At 66.2% G+C, this 23,320-nt stretch overlaps 4 protein-coding genes and 1 long non-coding RNA gene across 29 annotated transcripts; 3 read left to right on the top strand and 2 right to left on the bottom strand.

Moving 5' to 3' along the window:
- Nucleotides 1–53: 53 nt before the first annotated feature.
- On the top strand, nucleotides 54–2,744 carry SUV39H1 (SUV39H1 histone lysine methyltransferase). Of its 2 annotated transcripts, none has more exons than XM_075134829.1 (6): nucleotides 54–109; nucleotides 494–639; nucleotides 722–1,378; nucleotides 1,460–1,606; nucleotides 2,347–2,476; nucleotides 2,590–2,744. In XM_075134829.1, the coding sequence occupies exons 1-6, from the start codon at nucleotides 91–93 to the stop codon at nucleotides 2,727–2,729; spliced, it is 1,239 nt and encodes a 412-aa protein (XP_074990930.1). In that variant the 5' UTR covers nucleotides 54–90; the 3' UTR covers nucleotides 2,730–2,744. The 2 variants fall into 2 exon arrangements, with proteins under 2 accessions (XP_074990930.1, XP_074990931.1); XM_075134830.1 differs by having other exon boundaries at nucleotides 2,365–2,476.
- On the bottom strand, nucleotides 2,740–6,028 carry WDR13 (WD repeat domain 13). Of its 2 annotated transcripts, XM_075134827.1 has the most exons (10): nucleotides 5,921–6,028; nucleotides 5,735–5,802; nucleotides 5,098–5,341; nucleotides 4,694–4,788; nucleotides 4,483–4,610; nucleotides 4,090–4,397; nucleotides 3,600–3,780; nucleotides 3,354–3,495; nucleotides 3,143–3,273; nucleotides 2,740–3,017 (listed from the first exon to the last, which is right to left on the bottom strand). In XM_075134827.1, exons 2-10 carry the CDS (start codon nucleotides 5,773–5,775, stop codon nucleotides 2,833–2,835), a joined length of 1,455 nt encoding a protein of 484 aa, XP_074990928.1. In that variant the 5' UTR covers nucleotides 5,776–5,802; nucleotides 5,921–6,028; the 3' UTR covers nucleotides 2,740–2,832. The 2 variants fall into 2 exon arrangements, with proteins under 2 accessions (XP_074990928.1, XP_074990929.1); XM_075134828.1 differs by lacking the exons at nucleotides 3,143–3,273; nucleotides 3,354–3,495.
- A 195-nt stretch (nucleotides 6,029–6,223) lies between these two features.
- Nucleotides 6,224–9,614, top strand: TAFAZZIN (tafazzin, phospholipid-lysophospholipid transacylase). 21 transcript variants are annotated; one of them, XM_075134836.1, is made up of 11 exons: nucleotides 6,225–6,430; nucleotides 6,558–6,695; nucleotides 6,804–6,932; nucleotides 7,339–7,384; nucleotides 7,456–7,541; nucleotides 7,791–7,871; nucleotides 8,111–8,152; nucleotides 8,460–8,522; nucleotides 8,720–8,772; nucleotides 9,144–9,221; nucleotides 9,391–9,614. In XM_075134836.1, exons 2-11 carry the CDS (start codon nucleotides 6,587–6,589, stop codon nucleotides 9,442–9,444), a joined length of 741 nt encoding a protein of 246 aa, XP_074990937.1. In that variant the 5' UTR covers nucleotides 6,225–6,430; nucleotides 6,558–6,586; the 3' UTR covers nucleotides 9,445–9,614. The 21 variants fall into 21 exon arrangements, with proteins under 21 accessions (XP_074990950.1, XP_074990937.1, XP_074990946.1 ...); XM_075134835.1 differs by having other exon boundaries at nucleotides 6,229–6,430; nucleotides 6,804–6,908; nucleotides 7,339–7,381; nucleotides 9,355–9,614; XM_075134833.1 differs by having other exon boundaries at nucleotides 6,230–6,430; nucleotides 7,339–7,381; nucleotides 9,355–9,614.
- Nucleotides 9,615–9,698: 84 nt separating this feature from the next.
- On the bottom strand, nucleotides 9,699–13,978 carry BCAP31 (B cell receptor associated protein 31). Of its 3 annotated transcripts, none has more exons than XM_075134855.1 (8): nucleotides 12,708–13,978; nucleotides 11,440–11,537; nucleotides 10,968–11,068; nucleotides 10,737–10,881; nucleotides 10,535–10,670; nucleotides 10,345–10,459; nucleotides 10,167–10,267; nucleotides 9,699–10,023 (listed from the first exon to the last, which is right to left on the bottom strand). In XM_075134855.1, the coding sequence occupies exons 2-8, from the start codon at nucleotides 11,529–11,531 to the stop codon at nucleotides 9,985–9,987; spliced, it is 729 nt and encodes a 242-aa protein (XP_074990956.1). In that variant the 5' UTR covers nucleotides 11,532–11,537; nucleotides 12,708–13,978; the 3' UTR covers nucleotides 9,699–9,984. The 3 variants fall into 3 exon arrangements, with proteins under 3 accessions (XP_074990956.1, XP_074990955.1, XP_074990957.1); XM_075134854.1 differs by lacking the exon at nucleotides 12,708–13,978 and adding an exon at nucleotides 11,676–11,713; XM_075134856.1 differs by lacking the exon at nucleotides 12,708–13,978 and adding an exon at nucleotides 11,626–11,704.
- On the top strand, nucleotides 11,699–14,482 carry LOC142074284 (uncharacterized). Its single transcript, XR_012670578.1, has 3 exons — nucleotides 11,699–11,788; nucleotides 12,269–12,309; nucleotides 14,332–14,482. It is a non-coding gene; the product is annotated as an uncharacterized LOC142074284 (long non-coding RNA).
- The last annotated feature ends 8,838 nt before the right edge of the window (nucleotides 14,483–23,320 follow it).

Here is a 23,320-nt window from a genome sequence, read left to right on the forward strand (position 1 = left end):
CCGCGCCGCGCGCTGCCCGCCGGGCGGAAGTGGAGAAAAAAAAAAAAAAAAGGGGGAAAGGGAAAAAAAAAAAAAGGGCAGCAGCAGAAAATGGCGGAAAATTTAAAAGGTGCGCGCGGGCGGGGGCGCGCGGGGCGCCGGGGCCCGCCGCGGCGGGGACGGTTTAACGGCCACGGGCGGCGCGCGCTGCTTCCCGCTCTTTTCTGAGGGGGCGCGCGGCGACCGTTGGCGGCGGCGCGGGGGGGGGGGGGCGCGCCGGGGCCTGAGCGCTGGCGGGGGGGGGGGGGCTCGATTGTGAGGGGGGGCTCTCGGTGCCGGGGAGGGGGCGGGCTCGGTGCTGGGGAGCCTCAGTTCTAGGGAGGATTCTCGGTGCCAGGGGGGGCTCTCGGTGCCGGGGGGGGGCCTCAGTGCTAGGGGGTGCTGGGGGTGCTCGGTGCTGGGGGGGTCCAGCCCTGGTAACGCCCGCCTCCCCCCCCCCGCCCCCCCCGCCCAGGCTGCTCCGTCTGCTGCAAGTCGTCGTGGTCGCGGCTGCAGGACCTGTGCCGGCTGGAGCGTGTGCGGTGCCGGGCGCTGGGCATCACCCGCCGCAACCTGGGGGACTTCGAGGTGGAGTACCTCTGCGACTACAAGCGCGTGCGGGTGAGTGCGGGGACGGGGCGGCCCCTGGGTGCCCCCTGAAGGGCCTCGGCCCCCCCCTTTGACCGCCGCTTCCCCCCCCCAGGACGAGGAGTACTACCTGGTGAAGTGGCGGGGCTACCCCGAGACCGCCAACACCTGGGAGCCCCGCAAGAACCTGCGGTGCCGCGGGCTGCTGAAGCAGCTGCACCAGGACCTGGCCCGCGCCCCGGGGGGGCCGCTACGGCCCGGCCCGCGGGGGCTGCCCGCCCGCGCCGCCTCCTACCTGGTGCAGAAGGCAGAGCAGCGACGGGCGCTGCGGCGCTGGGAGCGGCTCCTCAACAGCACCCGCAGCCACCGGGGCCGCATTGCCGTGGAGAACGAGGTGGACTTGCACGGGCCCCCCCGGGACTTCGTCTACATCAACGAGTACAAGGTGGGGGCCGGCGTCAGCCTGACGCCGGTGGCCGTGGGCTGCGAGTGCCACGACTGCCTGGCGGAGGCGGCGGGCGGCTGCTGCCCCGGGGCTTCCCGCAACAAGTTTGCCTACAACGAGGCGGGGCAGGTGCGCATCCGGGCGGGGCTGCCCATCTACGAGTGCAACTCGCGGTGCCGCTGCGGCACCGACTGCCCCAACCGCGTGGTGCAGAAGGGCATCCGCTACGACCTCTGCATCTTCCGCACCGGCAACGGCCGCGGTTGGGGCGTCCGCACCCTCGAGCGCATCCGCAAGAACAGCTTCGTCATGGAGTACGTGGGGGAGGTGAGAGCCCGATGGGGGCTGGGGGGGGCAGGGGGGGGCGTGGGTGGGGGGCGTGGGCATGACGCAGCAGCCCCGCCCCAGATCATCACGTCAGAGGAGGCGGAGCGCCGGGGGCAGGTGTACGACCGGCAGGGAGCCACGTACCTCTTCGACCTGGACTACGTGGAGGACGTCTACACCGTGGACGCCGCCCACTACGGCAACATCTCCCACTTCGTCAACCACAGCGTGAGTGGGCGGGGCCGCGGGGGGCAGGGTTTTGCCCGGGGCGGGGCCTGCTGCAGCACCGCATGCTGTGGGAACAGTGGCTTCCTCGACTGTGGGGTGAGGGGGCGGGGCTTCACCTGCCCAGGGGAGGTGTGTGCTGGAGCACCGCCCTTGGGGGGGACATGGCTGCCTCAACTATGGCATGGGGGTGGAGCTTCACATGAGGGTGGGGCTTTGCCTGCCTGGGGGGGCAGGGCTTCACCTGCCCAGGGGAGGTGTGCTGGAGCACCGCCCACTGGGGGGGACATGGCTGCCTCAACTATGGCATGGGGGTGGAGCTTCACATGAGGGTGGGGCTTTGCCTGCCTGGGGGGGCGGGGCTTCACCTGCCCAGGGGAGGTGTGCTGGAGCACCGCCCACTGGGGGGGACATGGCTGCCTCAACTATGGCATGGGGGTGGAGCTTCACCTGCCCAGGGGGCAGGGCTTCACCCCAGGGGCTTCAGCTATTTGGGAGTGGGGCTTCAGCAGGGGGAGGGGCTTGGTGCAGCACCACCCACTATGGGAACAGCTCTTGCTTCACAGGGGGCGGGGCTTGCTATGTCAGTGGGTGTGGTCACTGCAGGGTGCAGGGCGTTCTCCCAGGGCACCACCCACCTGAGCAGCACCTCCCAGGGGGTGGGGCTGGGCAGGGGGCAGGGCTTGCCGGGGACACGCCCCCTCCCCGTAGCCACACCCACCCACGGGGCCGTCCCGCGGCAGTGCGACCCCAACCTGCAGGTGTACAACGTCTTCATCGAGAACCTGGACGAGCGGCTGCCGCGCATCGCCCTCTTCGCCACCCGCCCCATCCGCGCCGGCGAGGAGCTCACCTTCGACTACAACATGCACGGTACCGCGCCTCCCCCGCCCCGCGGCGGCCCCACGGCGCCTGCCCCTCTCCCCACTGCTGGGGGTTCGTGGGGGGTGCCAGCACCCCCTCACCGCCCCTTTCCTCCCCCCCAGTGGACCCGGTGGACGCCGAGAGCACCCGCATGGACTCCAACTTCGGGCTGGCGGCGGGGGGCCTGGGGGGCTCCCCCCGGGCCCGGGGCCGCATCGAGTGCAAGTGCGGGGCTGCTGCTTGCCGCAAGTACCTCTTCTGAGCCACAGAGCGCCGGGTGCAAACACGCTTGTTGAACGCAGCCGGGGGTCCGTGCCGTGCCAGGGCGGGGGACGCGGTGGGGGGGGACGTGTGCAGGGGGGGGGTCAGGCGTGCTGGCGGCGCCAGACGATGACGGTGCCGGCGGCGTCGCTGGAGGCCAGCAGGCTCTCGTCGCAGTTGAAGGCGACGGCCAACACGGCCCCGCCGTGGCCCTGCAGCGTGTTGACGGTGGCCCGTGCCGCCCGCCCCACGTCGAAGAAGTGTACGCAGGCGTCCTCGCTGCCCGTCACTGCGGGGAGAGGGACGGGGTAGGGCTGGGGCGGGGGGGCCATGCGCCCCCCCCACGTATCCCCAAACGCCCCCCCACGTACCCCCAAACGCCCCCCCCGTGGTTCCCCGGCGCCCCTCACCTACCCACGCAGGCGCCCTGCCGGAAGGACATGAGCGGGCAGAAGCAGCTGCGCAAGGGCTGCTCCCGGTGCCGCGTGGGGAAGCTGCGCCGCAGCCGCAGCCCCGGCGCTCCCGAGCCCTCCTCCTCCACCACCCTGCGGAGGGACAGAGAGGGGGGGTGAGCCCCGCGGCCGCCCCGCAGTCCCCCCCAGCCCCCCGCCAGGCCCCCCCGCACCGGAAGAGCAGCAGGCGGTCGGGGCAGGCGTTGACCAGCAGGGAGGGGTCCGGGGCCTCGCGGCTGGCCCAGGCCCGGGCCGAGAGCGAGGTGATGGAGCCGCCCGCCTGCACCACCACCCGCGAGGCCTTCGTCAGCCGCCCTGGGGGGACAAGGTGGGGGTCAGCAGCCTGCAGGGCCACCCCCCTCAGCTTAGACACCCCCATGCTGCCCCCCCCCAGTCCCTCCCAGTTTCTGCCCCTGTACCGGTGCCGGGGTCGCAGAGGAAGGAGGAGACGGAGCCGCGGTCGTCGCCGGCCCAGAGGACGCGGCCGGGGGCATCGAAGCAAAGCGCCAGCACCCGCCCGGGCAGCCGCCCTGCCCCGCCCCGCGCTGCCTTCCCCGTCGAGATGTTCACCACCCGCACCATGTGCCGGGCGCTGCCCACCTGGGGACACAGCGGGGAGGCGGGGGACGTGGGACACCCCGCGGGACGGGGACGCGCCCCAGCGTCCCCCCCCCCCCCCGAGGTGGTCGCCGCGCTCAAGGGATGCGTGTGGGAGGGGACTCAGGATGCGCCGAGGGGAGCCGGGGCGTGTAGGGGGGTCCCAGGGGGAGGTGGGGGGGCCTGGGGGGATGCAGGGGGGACGCTGACCATGGGGAGGGGGTTGTTGGGCATCCAGGAGAAGCAGAGGGGACCCGGGATGCACCGAGGGGACCCGGGGGGACGTCGGGGGGTCCCGGGGGCGTCACTGACCACGGTGAGGTTGTTGTTGAGCGGCTGGAAGGCGCAGCAGAGCAGGGCGGCGCCGTCGGGGTCAGGCACGCGGCGGATGCAGCGCCCGTCGGCGGGGGCCCAGAGCCGCAAGGTGCCGTCCAGGGAGGCCGACACCAGGACGTCGTTGGAGAGGGACCAGGCGAAATCGGCCACACCGCCCCCGTGGCCCCGCAGCACCCGCAGCACCGCCGGCGGCCCCGGCGCCAGCCGGCACACCGAGATGGTGCCGTCCAGCGAGCAGCAGGCCAACAGGTGCCGGTCGTCGTGTGCGAACTGCACCTTCGGCACTGCCAGGCCACGAGTGCCCGTCAGCGCCGGCATAAGCCAGCACCCGCTGCCACGGCCAGGAAACCCGCCCCCCGCCCCAGTTACCGGCGCTGTCGGTGTGCTGGTCGAAGACGTGGTAGACGCCGGCGAAGGCGTAGTTCTCGCTCAGCGTCGTGTCCCCGGCCATGGCGCGGCTCGCCTCTGCCAATGGCGTCGGCACCACCCCGGGGGGGCTGTGGACCCAGGTGTCCGGGCTTCAGCACCCTGACCCCCCCCCCCAGCACCCACTGCCCCCAGGGGACCCAGGCGTGCTCACCGCTCGTCGGGGGCTCCACGAGGGACCCCGGGGTGGGAGCCACGGCTGAGGGAGCGCCGGTGTCCCCGGGCCACCCGCGGGTCCTCCTCAAAGTCCTGGGGGGAGGACACGGCTGTGGGGGCCCCTGCACCCCACTGGGTCGCGGGGATCCCAGAGGGGTACCAGGACTCTGCACCCCCCCCAACCAGGTGCTGGGACCCCACAGCCCCCCTGAAACAGACGCTGCAGCCCTGAGGATGGGTGCTGAGACCCCCAGCCCCCCCCAAATGAGTGCTAGGACCCCACAGCCCCCCTGAAACAGACACTGCAGCCCTTAGGATGGGTGCCATGACCCCACAGCCCCCCTGGGTGGGTTCCCTGCCCACCGTGAGGGGCTCACAGCCCGTTCCCTCCCGCGGCCATACCTCCATGCGATCGAGGGTGGTGCGGCTGGCGCGGAGGGCGCTGCTGCTGTGGGCGCGGCAGCTGCTCTGCTCGGAGAGGGCCCCGTAGCGCTGGGCCAGCAAGCGGGTGCGCACCCGCAGGTACCAGCGCCGGGTGCCCCCCTCCAGCGCCCCGCCCTGCGCTTGCTCCCGCAGCAGCTGGCTGCGGCGCCGCACGTACTGCGTCCGGAACTGGGGCCAGCGGGGTGTGCGGTAGGCCGCATACCTGGGGACATGGGGGGGGACCCTCGCATCTGTGGCAGTGCTGGGGGGGGGGCGGGGGGCCGAGAGGGGAGACGGGTGGCCCGGTGGTGCGGGGGGAGCAGACGCACGCCTGTGTCAGTGCCCCCCCCAAAAGGGACCCAGCTATCAGGATCCGCCCCCCCACAAGGGGACCTGGGCATCAGGATCCCCCCCAAAGGGACCCAGGTATCAGAATCCGTCTCCCTCCAAAGGGACCTGGGCATCAGGGTGTCCTCCCTGACAGGGACCCAGGTGCCTGGGTCGTGTCCCCCCACCACAAGGGACGAAGCGTCAGGGCATCCCCCCCCTCCCAGGGGTGCCTCCTCCCGCAAAGGGACCCGTTAGGGGTCCCCCCCCCGGGGCCCCCGCGGCTCACCTGGCATCCACGGCGAGCACCTGCTGCCAGACGGCGGCCATGGCGGCGGCGGCCGCCCCGGGGGGGCCCTGCGGGGAGAGCGGGGCGGGGGGAGCGGGGTGAGGCTGGGCCCGGGGCCCGCTGTCAGCCGGGGAGGGCGGGGCGGGGGCGGGCCCGGGGGTCCCCGCGGGGACCGAGCGGAGGTACCTGCCCGTCCCGCTCCACCTCCGTCTCCCGCCGCCGCCGGGTCCCCCGCAGGGCCGGGCGGGCGGGCGGGCGGGGCGGGGCGGGGCCGCCGGGGGGGCCGGGGCCGGCCGCGCTCCCCGCCCCTCCGAAATGGCGGCAGCCGCCTCACGCCAAAATGGCGCCAGGCGTCGCCCTGGTGACGGCGCGCGGCGGCGGTGGGCGGGGCCCCTCCCGCGCGAGGGGGCGGGGCCCGCGCGGGGATTGGCAGCGTCCGCGAAGGGGGCGGGGCGTGCCCGCCTCTCCGTGGTGCACCCGCCTTCCTAGCCCTCCCTGGTTACCGGCCCCTCTGCCCGGCGCCGCTCGCCTGCCCTGGGTCCTTCCGACCGCCCGCCGCGTTTGCGACCTCGCGCCGCGCTTGACGGCAGCCCCCCCCCCGACTTTACGATAGCGGCAGGGGGAGACTCCGGGCTGCGCGACCTTCGCGACGCGCGGCGGGGCGGCCGGCGCGCTTTACGGCACGGGCTGCTGGGGGTGCGTGGGCCGGGGGCTGCGGGGGGCTCCGGGGCGGGGGGCCCCGGGGTGGGAGGGGGCCTCGGGGCGGGAGGGGCCCCGCTGCCGTCCCCGGCCCTCCGTGACGCCTCCCCTCCCCATCCCCCAGGCGCCGTCCCGGGCCCCCGCGATGGCAGCATGCCGCTGGCGGTGAGGTGGCCCTTCCCCGCGGGGCCGCCGCTGCCCTGGGCCCTGGCCAGCCGCCTCGTCACCGGCCTGGTGGGCACCTACAGCTGCGTCTGGACCCGTGAGTGCCCCCCCACGGCGCCCCGCCAGCGCCCGGGGGGCGGAGGCGGCTGGAGGGCAGCCTTCCCCCGCCTCCGGACGCCCCCCCCAGCTCCCGTCCCCCTGCCAGGGTACCTGAACCGGCTGCGGGTGCACAACGCCGAGGTGCTGCACGAGCTGGTGGAGCGCCGGGGGCCCCGCACCCCCCTCCTCACCCTCTCCAACCACCAGTCCTGTATGGACGACCCCCACCTCTGGGGTGCGCCTGGCTGCGGGGGGGGGGGGGGTGTCCGGGGAGGTGCTGGGGGGGTCGCTTGGCAGCGCTGGGGGGGGATCTTCAGGGAGGTGCGGGGGTCCCCAGGGGATCCTGAGGGTGCTGGAGCGGTCCTCAGGGGATCTTGAGGGAGGCGGGGGGTGCTAGGGGGGTCCCCAGAGGATTCCGAGGGAGCTGGGGGGTGTCCCCAGGGGTTTCCGAGGGAGCTGGGGGGGTCCCCAGGGGATCCCGGGGGTGTTGGGAGGGTCCCCAGGAGATCTTGAGGGAGGTGGGAGGTGGTGGGGGAGTCCTCAGGGGATCCCGAGGGTGTTGGGAGGTCTCTGTGGGTCTGTCTGGGGTCCCTGGCCGCTCTGGGGGTGCCCCCGTGACTCCCGCTCATTTCCTCCGCCAGGTTCCCTGAAGCTGCGGCACGTCTGGAACCTGCACAAGATGCGGTGGTGAGGGGGGGGGGCCCGGGGGGGGCCCGGGGGGGTCCCTCCCTGCTCACCCCCTCTCCCGCCCCCCCCAGGACCCCCGCGGCCGCCGACATCTGCTTCACCCGGGAGCTGCACTCGCGCTTCTTCAGCCTGGGCCGCTGTGTCCCCGTCTGCCGGGGTGAGACCCCCGTCCGTACTGGGGGCGTCCCAGTTTGTACTGGGGGGTGCCAAGGGCTGTTGGGCCGGACCCAGCTTGGTCTGGGGGCTCCCAGTCTGTACTGGGATGGTTGCGGCCCGTACTGGGCGAGATTCCAGTTTATTTTGGGGGAGCAAAAAGGGTTATAGTGGTGGGCTGGTCCCAGTCCGTACGGGGGCGGATCTCAATCCATACTGGAGAGATCCCAGTGCGCTGAACTGGTGTCCCTAGGGGACGGCGTGTACCAGCGAGGGATGGACTTCATCCTGGAGAAGCTCAACCAAGGGGACTGGGTGCACGTCTTCCCTGAGGGTACTGGGAGCGCTGGGGGAATGGCGGGTTTGTCTGCTCTAGAGGGACTGGGAGCACTGGGGCTGAGCAGGTGTTTGTATTGGATCTCCAGTGGGGTTCAGGGGGGAACTGGGAGCACTGGGAGCCTCAGGGATTGCCCTGGCTTCTTCTCCAGCTCTGGGTGCTGCAGTGGGGGGCACCCCGGGGACCCTTGGGGGGTCTCCTGTGCTGCCCCCCCCCATGGCCCCGTGTCCCCACAGGCAAAGTGAACATGGGGCAGGAGTTTGTCCGCTTCAAGTGGGGTGAGCCCCCCAACCAACTGCCCCCCCGCCCCCCAACCGCCCCCCTGCCCACCCCTCCTGTCCCCCCGCCCCCCCTCTGTCCCCCAACCACCCCCCCGCCCCCCCAGCCGCCCTCCCTCTGCCCCCCAACCATCCCCCAACTCTCCCCTCGCCCTCAGCTGCTCCTCGGCCCCTGTTGTCCCCCCGCAGCCCTCCGCACCGGCCTCCCCTGCCCCCCAACTGCTCCTCTGCCCCCCCATCACCCCCTCAGCCCCCCCCCAAGGGCTGCCCGGCCCCCCCAAACAGCTGCCTCGCCCCCCCCCCGCAGGCATCGGGCGCCTCCTGGCCGAGTGCCGCCTCGACCCGGTCGTCCTGCCCCTGTGGCACGGGGGTGAGCGGGGCTGGGGGGCACTGGGGGGGCTTGGGGGTCGTGGAGGGGGGGCCGTGGGGGGCTCGTGGGGCCAGGGGGGAGGGCGGGATGGGGGCAGGTGGGGCCGTGGGGGGGGGACTGGGGAGGGCGGGGGGGGTCCCGCCGTGGGGCCGCTCCCGCTGCTCGGCCGCGCAGGCGCCCGCTGACCCCCGCGCCAGGCATGAACGACGTCCTGCCCAACGCCCCCCCGTACGTCCCCCGCGTGGGGCAGGTGAGCCGGGGGGGGGACGGGGGGCAGGGGGGGGGCTGTGGGGGGGCCTGTGGGGCCCGTGGGGCAGGCAGTGGGTTCGTGGGGGGGGCAGTGGGGCCCGGGAAGCGGGCTGTGGGCCTGGGGGGGGCTGTGGGCCTGGGGGGGATGGGGCTGTGGGGCCCGTGGGGGGCTGTGGGGTCTGGGGGGAGCCCGTGGGGGGCCCTGTGGGGCCCGTGGGGGGGGGGCAGTGTGTGCGTGGGAGGGGGCTGTGGGCCTGTGGGGTGGGCAGTGTGTCTGGGGGGGGGGCTGCGGGCCCGTGGGGGGGGCAGTGTGCCCGTGGGGGGGCTGCGGGCCCGTGGGGGGGGCTGTGGGGCACTGACGCTGTCCCGCAGCGGATCACGGTGGTGGTGGGGCGACCCTTCAGCGTCCGGCCCCTCCTGGAACAGCTCCGGGCCGAGGGCACGTCGACGGTGAGCGCTTGGGGGGCTGCCCCACGGTGGGGGGGGGACACACACGCCGCTCTGCCCCACGGCTCGGGGGGGCCTGTTCCCCCAGCCCCAGCCCCACGGCTCCGCGGGGCCCGGCCCCCTGCCCCCCCCCCAGGTGGAGATGCGGAAGGCGCTGACGGATTTCGTGCAGAGGGAATTTGAGGCGCTGCGGGGCCAAGCTCGGGCCCTCCACCCCGCCCCATAGCGCGTGGGGCGCCCCACGGACGGACAGACTGTCCCGCCCCACGCGGCGGGATCCGCCCCTGCGGCGCGACGGACGGACGGACGGCCCCGCGGGGCGCCGGCGGAAGGACAGACGGACGGACAGATGAGTCGCGCCCCCGTGCGCGGTGCCAATAAAGGTGGTGGAACCTCGGTGGTCCCTGAACCCACGGTCGGGAGGGGGCAAAGGGGGGCCGGGGGGGTCCCGGGGGGTGGGGGGGACACAGATGAGCCAGGCCCGATCCCACGTCTTTATTGAAGCAGAAGCTGGGGGGTGGCGGGGGGGCAAAGGGGGGGCTCAGCCCCCCTGAAATGGGGCTCAGACCCCCCCGCCCCCCCCCGGAGCGCTGCCACTGAGCAGGGGGTCCCCAAATGGGGGTGGGGGGGCAGCTGGGGGTCCCCGAAAACACCTTGTCCAAGCGCTGCACCCCCTGAGTCGGGGTGGGGCAGGGGTGTGGTCTGGTCCACTGGGTGTGGCCTGGTCTGGTGGGTGGGGCTTAGGCTTGGGGCGTGGTCTGCTCCATCACTCCTCCTTCTTGTCCCGGGGGCCATCGTGGGCTGCCTGGGGGGGTGGTTAGGGGGGGTTTGGGGGGGTGGGGGGGAGTTTGGGCACGCAGAGGGGGATTTGGAGGAGAGTTAGGGGGGTGTGGGGGGGTTTGGGGGCACGGGGCGGGGGTTTGGGGGGCATCGGAGCCCCCCCCGTACCTGCAGGCGGGCGTGCTGGTCCAGCAGCCGGTCGTACTCCCGCGTCAGCCCCTCGGCCTGGCGCCGCATGGCCTGCACCTCGTTCTCCGCCTTCTCCAGAGCTGGGAGCGGGGGGAGCAGTGTCAGGGATCCCCCCCAAAACCCACGGCCCCCCCAAACCCCCATCCCCGGCCCATACTGCGCTTGCTGGCCGCCAGCTCCTCCTTCAGCTTCTCCACCTTGGCCTTGAGAGTCTCGTTCTCGTCCTGGGAGGGGGACGGGCTGACCCCCTCGCCCCCCGCCTCCTGCAGCTGCTGCGGGGAGGACACGGGGGGCACGTCAGGGCCTGGGGCACCCCCTTTCCCCCCCCCCACCTCCACCGGCCGTACCTTCCGCAGGGCGTCGTTATCCTCCATGTAGCGGTGGGCGGCTTGGCTGGCGCTTTCCGCCTGTTTCCGGAAAGCCTCGCTGGAAGCGCCCAGCACGGCCTGCTGCGAGATGAGGGTGACCAGGCGGCGCAGGAGGCTGCGGGAGGGAGGGTGAGCTGGGCCCTGCGGCCCCCCCAGGCCCCCCCAGACCCCCCACACTCACAAGGAGAGCAGGAGGGCGAAGCCGGCCAGGTAGAGGTTGCGCTGAGCCCGGAAAAGCTTCATGTGGAAGTGCTCGAGGGCGCCGGGGCTGCTCTGCAGGGCCACCCGCTCCGTCACGTCGTACTTACGGGTCTCCCGCAGCGCGTCTGCGGGACGGGGAGAGGGTCAGCAGCAGGCCCCCCCCACCCAAACACACACCCCCTCCCGGGGGGGGGGCGGCGGCAGCACCCACCAAAGAGCAGGAGGACGAGGATGACGATGAGGACGACGAAGACGGTGTTGCCGTAGGCCACGGCCAGGCCCACCAGCCGCGACTTGAAGATCTTCTGCCATCTAGGAGGGGTGGAGCTCGGGGATGGGGGTCGGGACCCCCCCCAGCGCCCCGGGGACCCCCAGGACCACCCCAGCCTGGGGACCCCCCCCCCGCCTCCAGCCCCGGGGACTCCCCCACCCCCAGGACCCCCCCCCAGCCTGGGCGAACCCCCCGGGACCCCCCCCCCAGCACCAGGACCACTCAGCCCCGGGGGTCCTTCCCGCCCCGGGACCCCCCCACCTCAGGACCCCCCCAGCCCGGGGACCCCTCCACGCCCAGGACCCCCCCCAGCCCCGGGGATCCGCCCAGGACCCCCCCCAGCCCCGGGGATCCCCCCAGGACCCCCCAGCCCCGGGACCCCCCCCCCCCACCCCCGGCGGTCCCTCCCGACCTGGCGGCCGAGACGAAGGGGACGCAGAGCAGGAGGACGAGGAAGACCTCGGCGTAGAGGAAGGTGGCGACCGCCGTCCACTGCAGGCTCATGGCGGTCTAGGGGGGGACGACGGAGAGAGCCGCGATGGGGACCCCGCTCGCGGCCCCCCGGGGACGCCCACCCCCCTCCCCGGCCCGTTCTCACTCTCCGGCCGCGGCGCCCCCGTCCCCGCCGACCACCGCCCCCGCCCCTACCGGAAGCAGGCGCTGGCCCCGAAGGGAAGTCCCGCCCACGCCTGCAAGGCAACTCCCAATCAGAACCGCCGGAAGTGCCGCCACACACACACCCCTCCCTCCGGCGCGTTGGGGTGCCTCAGGGGGGTTCCGGGAGGGGTTGGGGGGCTCCTGGGGGGCTCCTGGGGGGGTTGGGGGGCTCCTGGGGGGTTCCTCGGGGGGGGGCGGGGTGGCTGGGGGAGTCCGGGGGGGGGTGGGGGGCTCCTGGGGAGTTCCTGGGGGGGCCCGGGGTGCCTGGGGGGGTCCTGAAGGGGTTGGGAGGCTCCTGGGGGGGGCGGGGTGCCTGGGGGGGATTGTGAAGGGGTTTGGGGACTCCTGGGGGGGCCCGGAGTGCCTGGAGGGGGTTGTGAAGGGGTTGAGGTGCCCCAGGGGGGTTCCGGGGGGGGGTCAGGGTGCCGGGGGGGGTCCTGAGGGGGTTGGGGTGTTCCTGGGGGGGGGTGAGGGTGCCTGGGGGGGTCCTGAAGGGGTTGGGGTGCCCCAGGAGGGCTCCTGGGGGGGGTCAGGGTGCCCCCACCCCCTGACTCTCCCCCCTCTCCGTCCTGTCCCCCCCCCAGCCCAGAGATGGGACTTCAGCCGGGAGCAGCGGTTCTTCGAGGTACCCCCGGACGCCCGGGTCCCTCCCGTTCCCCCCCTTCCCCCGGACGTGGGTGTCCCCATGGGGGTGGGGGGATGTGCACCCCCAGACGCCAGGGTCCACTCCCGGATTCCTGGGTGTCTTTGGGGGGATGCGTCCCCCCTGCCCCCCATTGCTGGTTTTTTCCCCCTTCCTGCTCTCTCCAAACGGGTCTGACCCTTTTTTGTTTCTCAATCCCTTTGTCCTGTTCCCTGGCCTTTTCCTCTCGCTGTCACCATCTTCGTCCCTCCCTTCTTCTTCTTCTCCCTCCCCCCCGCCATCTCTCTCCCCCTCTGTCCTCACCCACCCCACATTTTCTTGCTCCCCCTCTCTGCGGGGCTCCCCGTCCCTATTTTTCTTCCTTTCTCTACGTCCCTTACTTTTTCTTTCAGCCTTTCTTTCTCCCTCTGCTCCTCGGTCTTCTCCCTTGTCTTATTTTTCTCTTCCTGGCCCTCTGTCCTGCTCCCCGTCTCGCTCAGCGCCTCCCTGTCCCCATCCGTTAGGTCCTCCCTCTCTCTGCCCCGGAGCCCGGGGATATTTTTTCCTTCTCCATCTCTCCCTGTCCAACTCCCCGTCTCTGATTTTTAATTCCTTCCTCTCTCTGGAAGCCCATCGGGACTTTTCCCCTTCTCAGTCCCTCTGCCCGGCTCCCTCTCCCTGCTTCTTAGTTCTTCCCTCGCGGCCCGGCGCCATCTTCCCTTTCTCCGTCCCTCTCCGTCCGGCTCCTTTTTGAAATTCCCCCCTCTTTCTCTTGGAGGCCATCACGGTTTTCCCTTTCTCCGTCTCTCTCTGGCTGGCTCCCGCTCCCTCTTTTTCAAATTTCTTCTTTCTCCATCGCTCCGTCCAGCTCTGGATCCCAATTTTTTTAATTTCTCCTTCTCTTCCCTGTAGCCCCTCTTTCATTCCCCCTCTTTATCCGTCTCCCCCCGCTCTGGTGCCCCGTCCCTGTTTTAATTCCTCCCTCTCTGCCCTCTGGCTGCTGCTGTGACCGCCTCACGCTGCGTCCGGGCCCTCGTCCCTGTCGCTATCGTTTGCTTTCGCTCTCTCTCTGCCCGGCTCCGGATCCCTGATTTTTCCTCCCTCCCTCTCTGCCCTGTACCCCGCCGCTATTTGGGCCTTTCTCCGTCCCTCTCTGCCCGGCTCCCTCTCTCCCTGTTTCAGTTCCACGTTCTCCATCCTGTAGCCCCACGCTGTTTTGTCTTTCTCCATCTCTGCCCCACTAGTTTTCACTTCCTCCCTCTCCGTCTTGTCGCCCATCGCTGGTTTTTCTTTTCTTTCTCCGTGTCTCCCTGTCCAGCTCCCAGGTCTTTAATTCCTCCCTCGGCCGCCGCTGTGTCTTTCCATTCTCCGTGGTGTTCTGTCCGGTCCCGTCCCCGTTTATCGATCCCGCCCTCTCCGTGCGATCTTTTGCCTTTCTCCGTCTCTCTCTCGTTGATTCCTCCCTCTCCGCCCTGTGGCCTTTCTCTGTCTCGCCGTCCCTGGCTCCCCCGTGACCCTATTTTAGAATCCCCCCCTTTTCTTTCTGGACGCGTTGCTCTTCTTTTTGCTCTCCAGCTTTTTTTTCCCGGCTCCCTGTCCCCATTTCTTCATTCCTCCCTCTCTGCCCTGTTCCCGTCGCTTTTTCATCTTTCTCCATTTCTCTCCGTCCAGCTCCCCGCCCCTGTTCTTCTCTCCTCCCTCTCCGTCGCGCTGCCCATCCAGGTTTTTCCTCCATCTCCTGCTCCCCGTTCTCCGTCGGTCTCTGTCCCTCTCCCTGCTCCTTCTTTCTCCGACCCTGCCGGGCTCCCCATCCTTCTCCCGCTGTCCCGTCTCCTCCCCTTCTCGCGATGCCCCCATATCCAGCCGGCTGCCACTTCTCCTCTCCTCTCCTCTCCTCTCCTCTCCTCTCCTCTCCTCTCCTCTCCTCTCCTCTCCTCTCCTCTCCTCTCCTCTCCTCTCTTCTCCTCTCCTCTCCTCCCCTCTCCTCCCCTCCCCTCCCCTCCTCTCCTCTCCTCTCCTCGTCAGTGTCGGCGGCCTCCGCCTCTGCCCAGCCGCCCATTGCGCCGGGAGCCGACCGTCTGGCCGTTCCCCGCGGCTCCGGAACGTCGGGGGACCCCAGCCCCGGGGCAGACCCGCTCCCGGGACTCGCGCGTGACTGAATAAACGCTCGAGTTGCCTCCGTCCTCCCGGCTGCGTCTGCGCCCCCTTTGCGCTGGGCGAGGGGCTGGGTCGGGGCCCCGGGGAGATGCTGGCGGGGTCGGGCGATGCCCCCCCCGTTCCTGCCGGGCTCCGGGGCTGGGGGAGCTCCGGCTGCGGGCGGGGAGGCTGATGGCGACAGCCCCTCCCTGCGAAGGTGCTGCCCTGCCCCGGGTGGCTGTGGAAGGGCTGCCGGGCTGTGGCTGCACCGGGGGAGAAGGTGAGCGGGGGCCGGGGAAAGCCCCGAGGAGGGCGGCGGGGCCCGTGTGGGAGGCTCGGAGCGGGGGGGCCGTGCTGTGTGGGCGCTGGAGCCGCGCGGGGGGGCTCCGCGGAGCACGCCGGGAGGTGTAGTCCTGGGCACGGGGCTTCCGGTCGGCCATGTTGGTTCCACCGAGCACGCCGGGAGGTGTAGTCCTGGGCACGGGGCTTCCGGTCGGCCATGTTGTTCCGCGGAGCACGCCGGGAGGTGTAGTCCTGGGGCACGGGGCTTCCGGTCGGCCATGTTGGTTCCGCCGAGCACGCCGGGAGGTGTAGTCCTGGGGCACGGGGCTTCCGGTCGGCCATGTTGGTTCCGCCGAGCACGCCGGGAGGTGTAGTCCTGGGGCACGGGGCTTCCGGTCGGCCATGTTGGTTCCGCCGAGCACGCCGGGAGGTGTAGTCCTGGGGCACGGGGCTTCCGGTCGGCCATGTTGGTTCCGCGGAGCACGCCGGGAGGTGTAGTCCTGGGGCACGGGGCTTCCGGTCGGCCATGTTGGTTCCGCCGAGCACGCCGGGAGGTGTAGTCCTGGGGCACGGGGCTTCCGGTCGGCCATGTTGGTTCCGCGGAGCACGCCGGGAGGTGTAGTCCTGGGGCACGGGGCTTCCGGTCGGCCATGTTGGTTCCGCCGAGCACGCCGGGAGGTGTAGTCCTGGGGCACGGGGCTTCCGGTCGGCCATGTTGTTCCGCGGAGCATGCCGGGACGTGTAGTCCTGGGGCACGGGGACATCCCTCAGGCGCAGACGCCGGGCATCTCCCCAACTCGCCAGCTCCCCCTGAGCCTCCCCCCGTCCCGCTCGCCTGTGCAGCTGCCCCCAGCTCCAGCACCTCCCCTGGAGCCTGCCCTGTAGCCCCAGGCTGCCCCCAAGCCCTGTTGTGACGGCCGCAAACCGGACCTCGAATGCGCTGGATTCTCCCTTAACGTGGGTGCCGTTAGCAGCGGCGCAGGAAAAAGTGGCGTCTCCAGAAGCTCCTGCGAAAGAAGAGGCTTCAGCCAGGGACGAGCTACGCTAATAACGGTCGCTGCTTCTTTCCCTCTCCCAGCAGCCACGCTGAGGACCCAGTTTTCCGTTCCTCCCCTGCGGATGTCGTGGACTGCCCCCGCCTCAGGCTTGCGAGGTTGTCTCTGTCCGGCCTCGCTCCCCTCGCAGCGTGGGGGCAAAAAGGGGAGCACTGGCTGTGGACAGGGGCTGCCGCAGCTGAAGCTGGAGAGGCTGGAGAAAGGTAAAGAAGAAGAAACTGAAGGCTGGCCGGCTGGCAGCTGCCTCCTGCTGCTTCTCCGGGTAAGAAGGATCCCTCTTTGTAGTCCGCAGCGGGCCAGGCTGCCAACGTGTACCGCAGGGTCTGTATGCGTCACCAACAGCGCGGCACAGCCGTGTAGTGCACGAGCGAGTGAGGCTACTTGTCTAGGAAGCCTCGTCTTGTAAGAGCTGTGACACTCCCACGTGTTCTCTTAGGTGGAGGACAGCCGAGCCACCGGAGTCATGGAAGAGGAAGGGACGAGAGAAGGAGAAAGAAGCGTCTGACCTGTCAAATTCTCCCAGCAGCGCCAAGAGCTGCGGTGAGTCCGGGTGTCTCCCCTCTTGTGCATCCTGGGCCCTCCCCGCCCCTCCCCTGGCCCTCTCTCTTTCCCATGCTGCTGTGATTTTTTTTTTTTTTGCTTCCCTGTACCTCTCCTCTCTATTCTTCTGTCCTGTTCCTTCTTCCTCTCTCCCTTTCCTCTCTTGTTCTACGGCTCCCTTTTCTTTTTCACTCTTCCCTCTCTGTCCCACGGCTCATTTTTGTCTTTACCGTTCTCTCTCTGTCTGGCTCCCTGTCCCTATTTAATTCCTCTGTCTATCCCCTTTAGCTCATCGAGGTTTTTTGGTATTTCTGTTTATCTCTGTCCACCTCACTGTCCCTTTTTTAAATTCCTCCCTCTCTGCCCTGTGGCCCATCACTCTTCTTTTTTTTCCTCCATCTCTCTCAGTCTGGCTCCCTGTCCCAGGGAGCTTAGGAAAAAAGAATGGGGTATGGGGAAGGTGTTTTTTAGATATGTTCTTATTTCTCATTATCCTACTCTGATTTTGATTGACAATAAATTAAATTAATTTCCCCAAGTCGAGTCTGTTTTGCCTGTGACAGTACTTGGTGAGTGATGTCTTTGTCCTTATCTTGACCCACAAGCTTTTTTTGTTGTATTTTCTCCCCCTCGTCTTGTGGAGGAGGGGGAGATAGAGCGGCTTGGTGGGCACCCTGCGGCCAGCCAAGGTCAACCCACCACAGTTTCCTTCTATCAGGCTCCCTGTCCCTATTTTTTAATTCTTGCCTATGTTTCTTATAGCCCATTGCTTTTGAAACTGTCTTTCTACCTCTCCATCCCTTTTCAATTCTTGCATACGTTTCTCGAACCCAGTCGCTTTTCAAATTTTCTTGCTACCTTTCCCTCTCTCTGGCTCCCTGACCTAATTTTAATTTCTTGCTGATGTTTCTTGCACCCTGTCGCTTTTCAGATTTTCTTCCTACATCTCCCTCTATACAGCTCCATGTACCTATTTTTTTATTCTTGTCTATGATTCATGTATCCTGTTGCTTTCAAAATTTTATTTCTACATCTCCCTTTATCCATCTCCCTGTTTTAATTAATTAAGAATTAAGAATTCTTAATTCTTCCCTCTCTGTCCTGTACCCTGTCACTTTTTACACTTTCTTTCAACGTCTCCCTCTTTCTGTCTCCCTGTCCCTATTAGTTCCTGCTGATGTTTCTTGTACCCTGTCGCTTTTCAAAATTTTCTTTCTATGTCTACCTCTATCTGGCTCCCTGTTTCTATTTTTTTATTTCTTGCCTATGTTTCTTTTCCCCTATCACTTTAGAATTTTTCCCCTTCCATGTCTTGTCTCTATCTTGGTGTCCTGCTGCTCCCTTCCGCCTCTCTCTCCTGCTCCCTCTTATTTATTCTTCTCTCTTATTTATTCCTCACTCTCTGTCCCTGTTTTTTTTAACGCAATCTCTCCGCTCTCCTCTACACCCTTGTCCTGCTCCCCGTCCCTCTCTTGCTCCCAGTATCCCGTTTGCTGGCTCCCTGTCCCACACCTCTTCCGTGCTGTGGGGCTGGGGCCATGGCCCCTCTTCCCGACGGGCTCCAGCTGGGGCTGGGGCAGCCCAGGTGGGACCCATGAGGCGAGGATGAGGATGGGGCTGGGCCAAGGCTTTAAAAAGGCTGCAGGTGGGGAGGGGCTGGGGCAGCCCCCGGTGAGGCTGAGAAGGGGCTGGCTCTGCTGTGCCCAGGGGCTCTGGTTGGGCAGGGGCTGCCGGGGCCCGCCGGCCTGCGGGAGCAGAGGAGGGGAACAAAGGGGCTTCCACCGGCAGCTGCCTCCAGCGAGGAAGGATCCCTCCCAGCTGTCCCCGACAGAGCAGAGGAGCTCGGAGCCTCCGTTGCCGCACACGTGAGCCACCGTGTGCCCGGGAAGCCTCGTGGGAGAGGAAGGTGGAGGCACCCGCTGACGGCTCCCAAGTGGGCGAGGGTCGGGCAGCCGGTGCTGCGGAGGGGAAGGGGCGGAGGTGGAGAGAGAAGCCTTGGGGTGGTGAAGGTCTCCTGCCGACGCCAGGAGCTGTGGTGAGTCGCGCGTCCCCTCGCGTGCGGCCGGGCCTGTCCCCGCCGTGCTCCTCCAGGTCTCTGCTGCCTCCTCGCCCGTCCCGGCCCCCGTCGCCCGTTTGGGCTGTCCGGCCAGCCCAAGTGTTTGCTCTTCTGCCAGCACTGCCCTGTACCCCGTGGCCTCTCTATTAGAGAAATAAAGGCAAGAAATGATGAAACAGAGACAGCAAACTGAAACAGAGATGGAGGAAAAAAATTTAAAAAGCAAGGGCACTCAGGAAAGAGAAGAAATTATTTTTTAAAAATTAAAAAAGGGACACGGATTAGGGCAAGATTAAAAAAAAGGGATAGCAAACTCCTGGGGGTCTTGGGATGCTCCTGGGGCTCTCTGGGTGCCCGTGGGATGCTCTTGGGGTGCTCCTGGGGCTCTCTGGGTGCCCACAGGATGCTCCTAGGGTTCTTAGGGTGCTCCTGGGTGTTTTAGGGTGCTCCTGGGAGGTCTCCGGGTGCCCATGGGGTGTTCGTGCGGGTCTTGATGTGTTCTAGGTGTCTCTAGGTACCCCTGGGGTGCTCCTAGGGGTCTCTGAGTGCCCTTGGGGTGCTCCTAGGGGGGGGTGTTGGGGGTCTCTGGGTGCCCACAGGATGCTCCTGGTGTCCCTGGGGTGCTCTTGGGGGTCTTGGGGTGCTCCTGGGAATTTCTGGGTGCCCTCAGGATGCTCCTGAGGGTCTTGGGGTTCTCTAGGTGCCCACAGGATACTCCTGGGAGTTCTTGTTGTGCTCCTGGCAGTCTCTGGGTGCCCATGGGGTGTTCCTGGGGGTCTTGGGTTGTTCTAGGTGTCTTTGGGTAGCCTTGGGGTGCCCCTGGGATGCTTTTGGGGGTTTTGTGGTGCTTCTGGGGGTCTTTGGGGTGTTCTGGGGTCTCCTGAGGGGCTCCTGGGGTTCTCTAGGTGCCCACAGGATGCTCCTAGGGTTCCTGGGTGCCCATGGGGTGCTCCTGGGGGTCTTGGGGTGCCCACAGGATGCTCTTAGGGTTCTTAGGGTGCTCCTGGGTGCCCATGGGGTGCTCCTGGGTGTCTCTGGGTGCCCACAGGATGCTCCTGGGGGGTCTTGGGGTGCTCCTGGGGGTCTCTGGGGGTCTTGGGTTGTTCTAGGTGTCTCTGGGTACCCTTGGGGTGCCCCTGGGATGCTCCTGGGGGTTTTGCAGTGCTCCTGGGGGGTCTTTGGGGTGTGCTGTAGTCTCCTGAGGGGATTCTGGGTGCCCTTGGGGTGCTGCTGGGGGTTTCTGGGTGCCCTTGGGGTGCTCCTCAGGGTCTTGGGGTACTCCTGGGGGTCTTGGGGTGCCCACAGGATGCTGCTAGGGTTCTTAGGGTGCTCCTGGGGGTCTCTGGGTGTCCATGGGGTGCTCCTGGGGGTCTTGGGGTGCTCCTGGGGGTCTCTGGGTGCCCACAGGTTGCTCCTGGGGTCTTGGGTTGCTCCTGGGGGTTCTTGTTGTGCTCTTGGGGGTCTTCTGGGTGCCACAGGATGCTCCTGGTATTCTTGGTTTGCTCTTGGGGTGCTCCTGGAGGTTCTGGATGGCAGCAGGATGCTCCTGGGGGTTCTTGGGGTGCTCCTGGGGGTCTATAGGTGACCATGGAGTGCTCCTGGGGTTCTCTGGGTGCCCACAGGAAGCTCCTGGAGGGTTCTAGGTGCAGGGGGGAGCATGGGGGTCTAGGTGTGGGATGGGGGTCTAGGTGTGGGATGGGGGTCTAGGTGTGGGAAGGGGGTCTAGGTGTGGGGGGGCACGTTCTAGGTGCGGGGGATTCTAGGTGTCTCTGGATAGCCTTGGGGTGCTCCCAGGGGTTCTTGAGGGGCCCCCGGCGGGTCTTCGGGGAGTCCTGGGGTCTCCTGAGTGGCTCTGGCTGCCCTTGGGGGTGCTCCTGGGGGTCTCTGAGTGTCCAAAGGTTGTTCCTGGTGTTCTTGGGGTTCTCCTGGAGCTGCTCCTGGGTGTCTCTGGTTGCTCATGGGGTGTTCCTGGGGGTCTGGGTTGTTCTAGGTGTCTCTGGGTAGCCTTGGGGTGCCCCTGGGATGCTCCTGGGCATCTGGGGGTGCTCTTTGGGGGTCTTTGGGGAGTCCTGGGATTTCCTGAGTGCCCTTGGTGTGCTCCTGGGTGTCTGTGGGATGGTCTTAGGGTCTTTGGGGTGCTATTGGTTGTTCTTGGTGTGCTCCTGGGGGTCTCTGGGTGCCCATGGGGTGTTCCTGGGGGGCTGGGTTGTTCTAGGTGTCTCTAGGTAGCCTTGAGGTTCCCCTGGGGGGCTCTGGGTGACCATAGGATGTTCCTGGTGTTCTTGGTGTGCTCCTGGGGGTCCTGGGTGCCCACAGAATGCTCCTGTGGGTCTTGGCTTGCTCTTGGGAGTCTCTAGGTGTCCATGGGGTGTTGCTGGGGGTCTTGGGGTGCTCCTGGGGGTCTCTGAATCGTCGGTGATTTACATCAAATAATTTGCTTTGCACCCAGAGATATCTTTGAGAAGGGAGTCTTACAGGATCTAATTCTGCTTTGTCGTTCAGTCCTAACTGGAACAGAGTTGTGTTAGAAGTTAGGTAGCATGCGTGGGGTTGCTAGAAATGAAGTCTAACCCCACAGCATTTTGGGTTTTTGAGAGGAAACCAAGGCACGTAATTTTTAAGAATGATATTTTTATTGCATCGAATGATCTACCTTCCCGTGCAGCTTAGTAGGACATCTATCTATTTCTATCTACGCCCCAGAAAAATTAAGTCTAAGTCCCTACCTGGTCACATTGCTGATGCAATAGATGCAGTTGTAGTAAAAGAGCAGGCACGGTCGCTTGCTGTAAGGGGGGCTTCCTCTGTTTGGTGCTTTGCATGCTGTAAACTTAAGGCAGGTGAGAAAACTCCCTGCTGCTCCTCTGGCTGCCTTTATCCCTTCTGGTGGTTCGCTCCTCCCCTTTGCCAGGGGATTGTGGGAAGGGTGGTGGGCGGGGCCCGGGGTATATGAGCTACAGCCTCTCCTCAGGCAGCTCATTCTGCTGCTGGGCTTCTCTGGAGGTGGTGGTCTGCTGTTCCTGCAGCTGACTGCAGCTTTTGAGCTGCCTAAGCTCTTTGCGTAGTCTTGTTTTGATATTTAGAGAAGCAGAGGTGTCTGTTTAAGGTAAGGGCTTCAGGACCAGTCAAGGTTCAGCTGCATGTGTAGAAGAAAGCACACTTGTATGCAGCTTTTTTTTTTTCCCCCCAAGGTCAGTAAATTTGTATTGGGTGTTCAGAGGTGGCAAGATGTATGGTTTTGGTTAATAATATGGTTTTGGTTTCTATTTTATTCCAGGTGCATTGTATTGTTTTGGAATTCCTGACTTTATTGAAGATGGAACCTTGTTGTGTTTTTTTTTTTTTCCACCAGACTTGCTGTATATTGCAGAAGCTGTTGACATCGTCTCTGGATAGGAGCAATGGTGAGAGTATTTAGGAGGGGTTGAGGTGAGCATCTTGTATGCATCTGTAGACGGAGTTCTAGCATTGTTCAAGAAAGTAGCAGGGACATATAAGGCATAGTACCTTTCAGCGTATGGAACGGCTCATGGCCTTTCCCGTTCGCCCACAGAGTATCATGTTGTCCCTAGAACGGATGCAGCTTGCGGCCAGCCCCTCGTAGATGACAAGCGTCAGGACTTTGCTTATTTCGTGGGGCTGTAGCAGAGGTGAGAGTGTGTGGGAAGGTGGAAGATAGGAGGTGCTCGCGGAAGCTTGGGCATAGCTGGGAAGAGCAGCTCCCGGGGAGCGGGCGACACAGGGGGTTCAGGGGTGCAAATCCAGGGCAGGAGCTGTCAGGAAGGAGCGGGGTTCCTTCCCTGACGGTTGAGGAGAAGAGAAGGGGTTTCTAAACTTTTGGGACCAGGGCACCTTTTGGTTGGGAAAGGGAGGTGTGTTCACGAGCCTTACTGAGGTGGGTTTTGCAGTTGGATTTGGGTGTCGATGAGGTCTGTTCTGTTTTAGTCTGTCCGCAGCTGACAGGAGATACACACGCATACGGAAGGGTTAAAAGATGGGCTTTTGGTCCGTGGCTGGACGCTGAGTGAGAAATAGATAGCTAAGAAAACGGCAGTCAGCATAGAAAACAGACGGTTTATGGTCTATTGTGTGAAAATGCTGAATACAGAAGGAGAAGGAAGGTTGAGAAAATGTTAGGGGAGGACGTGAAGGACGTGGAAGACGTGCCGTAACGAAGAAATATAAAGTACAAGGTATAATTTTGCTTGCTTTGTTACCTTTTGCTGTTGGCTTGAGTATAGGTTAATACGTAAATGCTGGACTATGGTAATATGTTGCGTGAACAAGGCCTAGGAACCAATAGACGGGGTGGCTGTGGCTCGTGCAGCGCGCTCGATCGGCGAGCGCATGCGCCGTAGGCTCCCTATGTTGAGAGTTGCCAATTGAGGCGTGTTTCGGCACCCGCTGGCCACGTGTGTCGAAACCCGTTTCCTTGGCAAATGTATAAATACCGGGATTTTCCCGAAGAACAGTGGGCCGGTGTACAGCGAGGTCACCGTTGCCTCCGTGGGGACGCCCACGTAAAGCTGGCACCTACCGACTGCTGGGGCTGAGTTTGCGGCGCAAGACGATCCGAGAATGTAGGGATGGTTCGTCTTTCTGCTGGTCGTCGGGTTGGTAAGACACTGGCTTTGCAAAATACCCTTAGCGTAATGGATGATTGTAGTGACTGAAGTGCTTGCTTTTCCCCCTGCTTATAGTCTGCGTAGCCTATGTGTGCTCCCCTTGTAAAGGAATCCTCGAAAGCCAGTCTAAAGGAACCCCAAAGTGACGGGAGACGCCGAGGAAACGGCCCGGGCCTGCGCATCACAAGATAGAGGGCTGAAGGTGAGAGAAGTCTCCTGTGGGAAAGCATGAGGTCTGTTAAGGTCCATGCAAATAGATGGTGCAGAACTCTGAGGTCTGTACCGGCTGCCTTTGGGGTGCTGCCGGGGGTTCTTGGTGT

Source organism: Calonectris borealis, chromosome 34, assembly GCF_964195595.1.
Source record: "Calonectris borealis chromosome 34, bCalBor7.hap1.2, whole genome shotgun sequence".
NCBI classification, from domain to species: domain Eukaryota; kingdom Metazoa; phylum Chordata; class Aves; order Procellariiformes; family Procellariidae; genus Calonectris; species Calonectris borealis.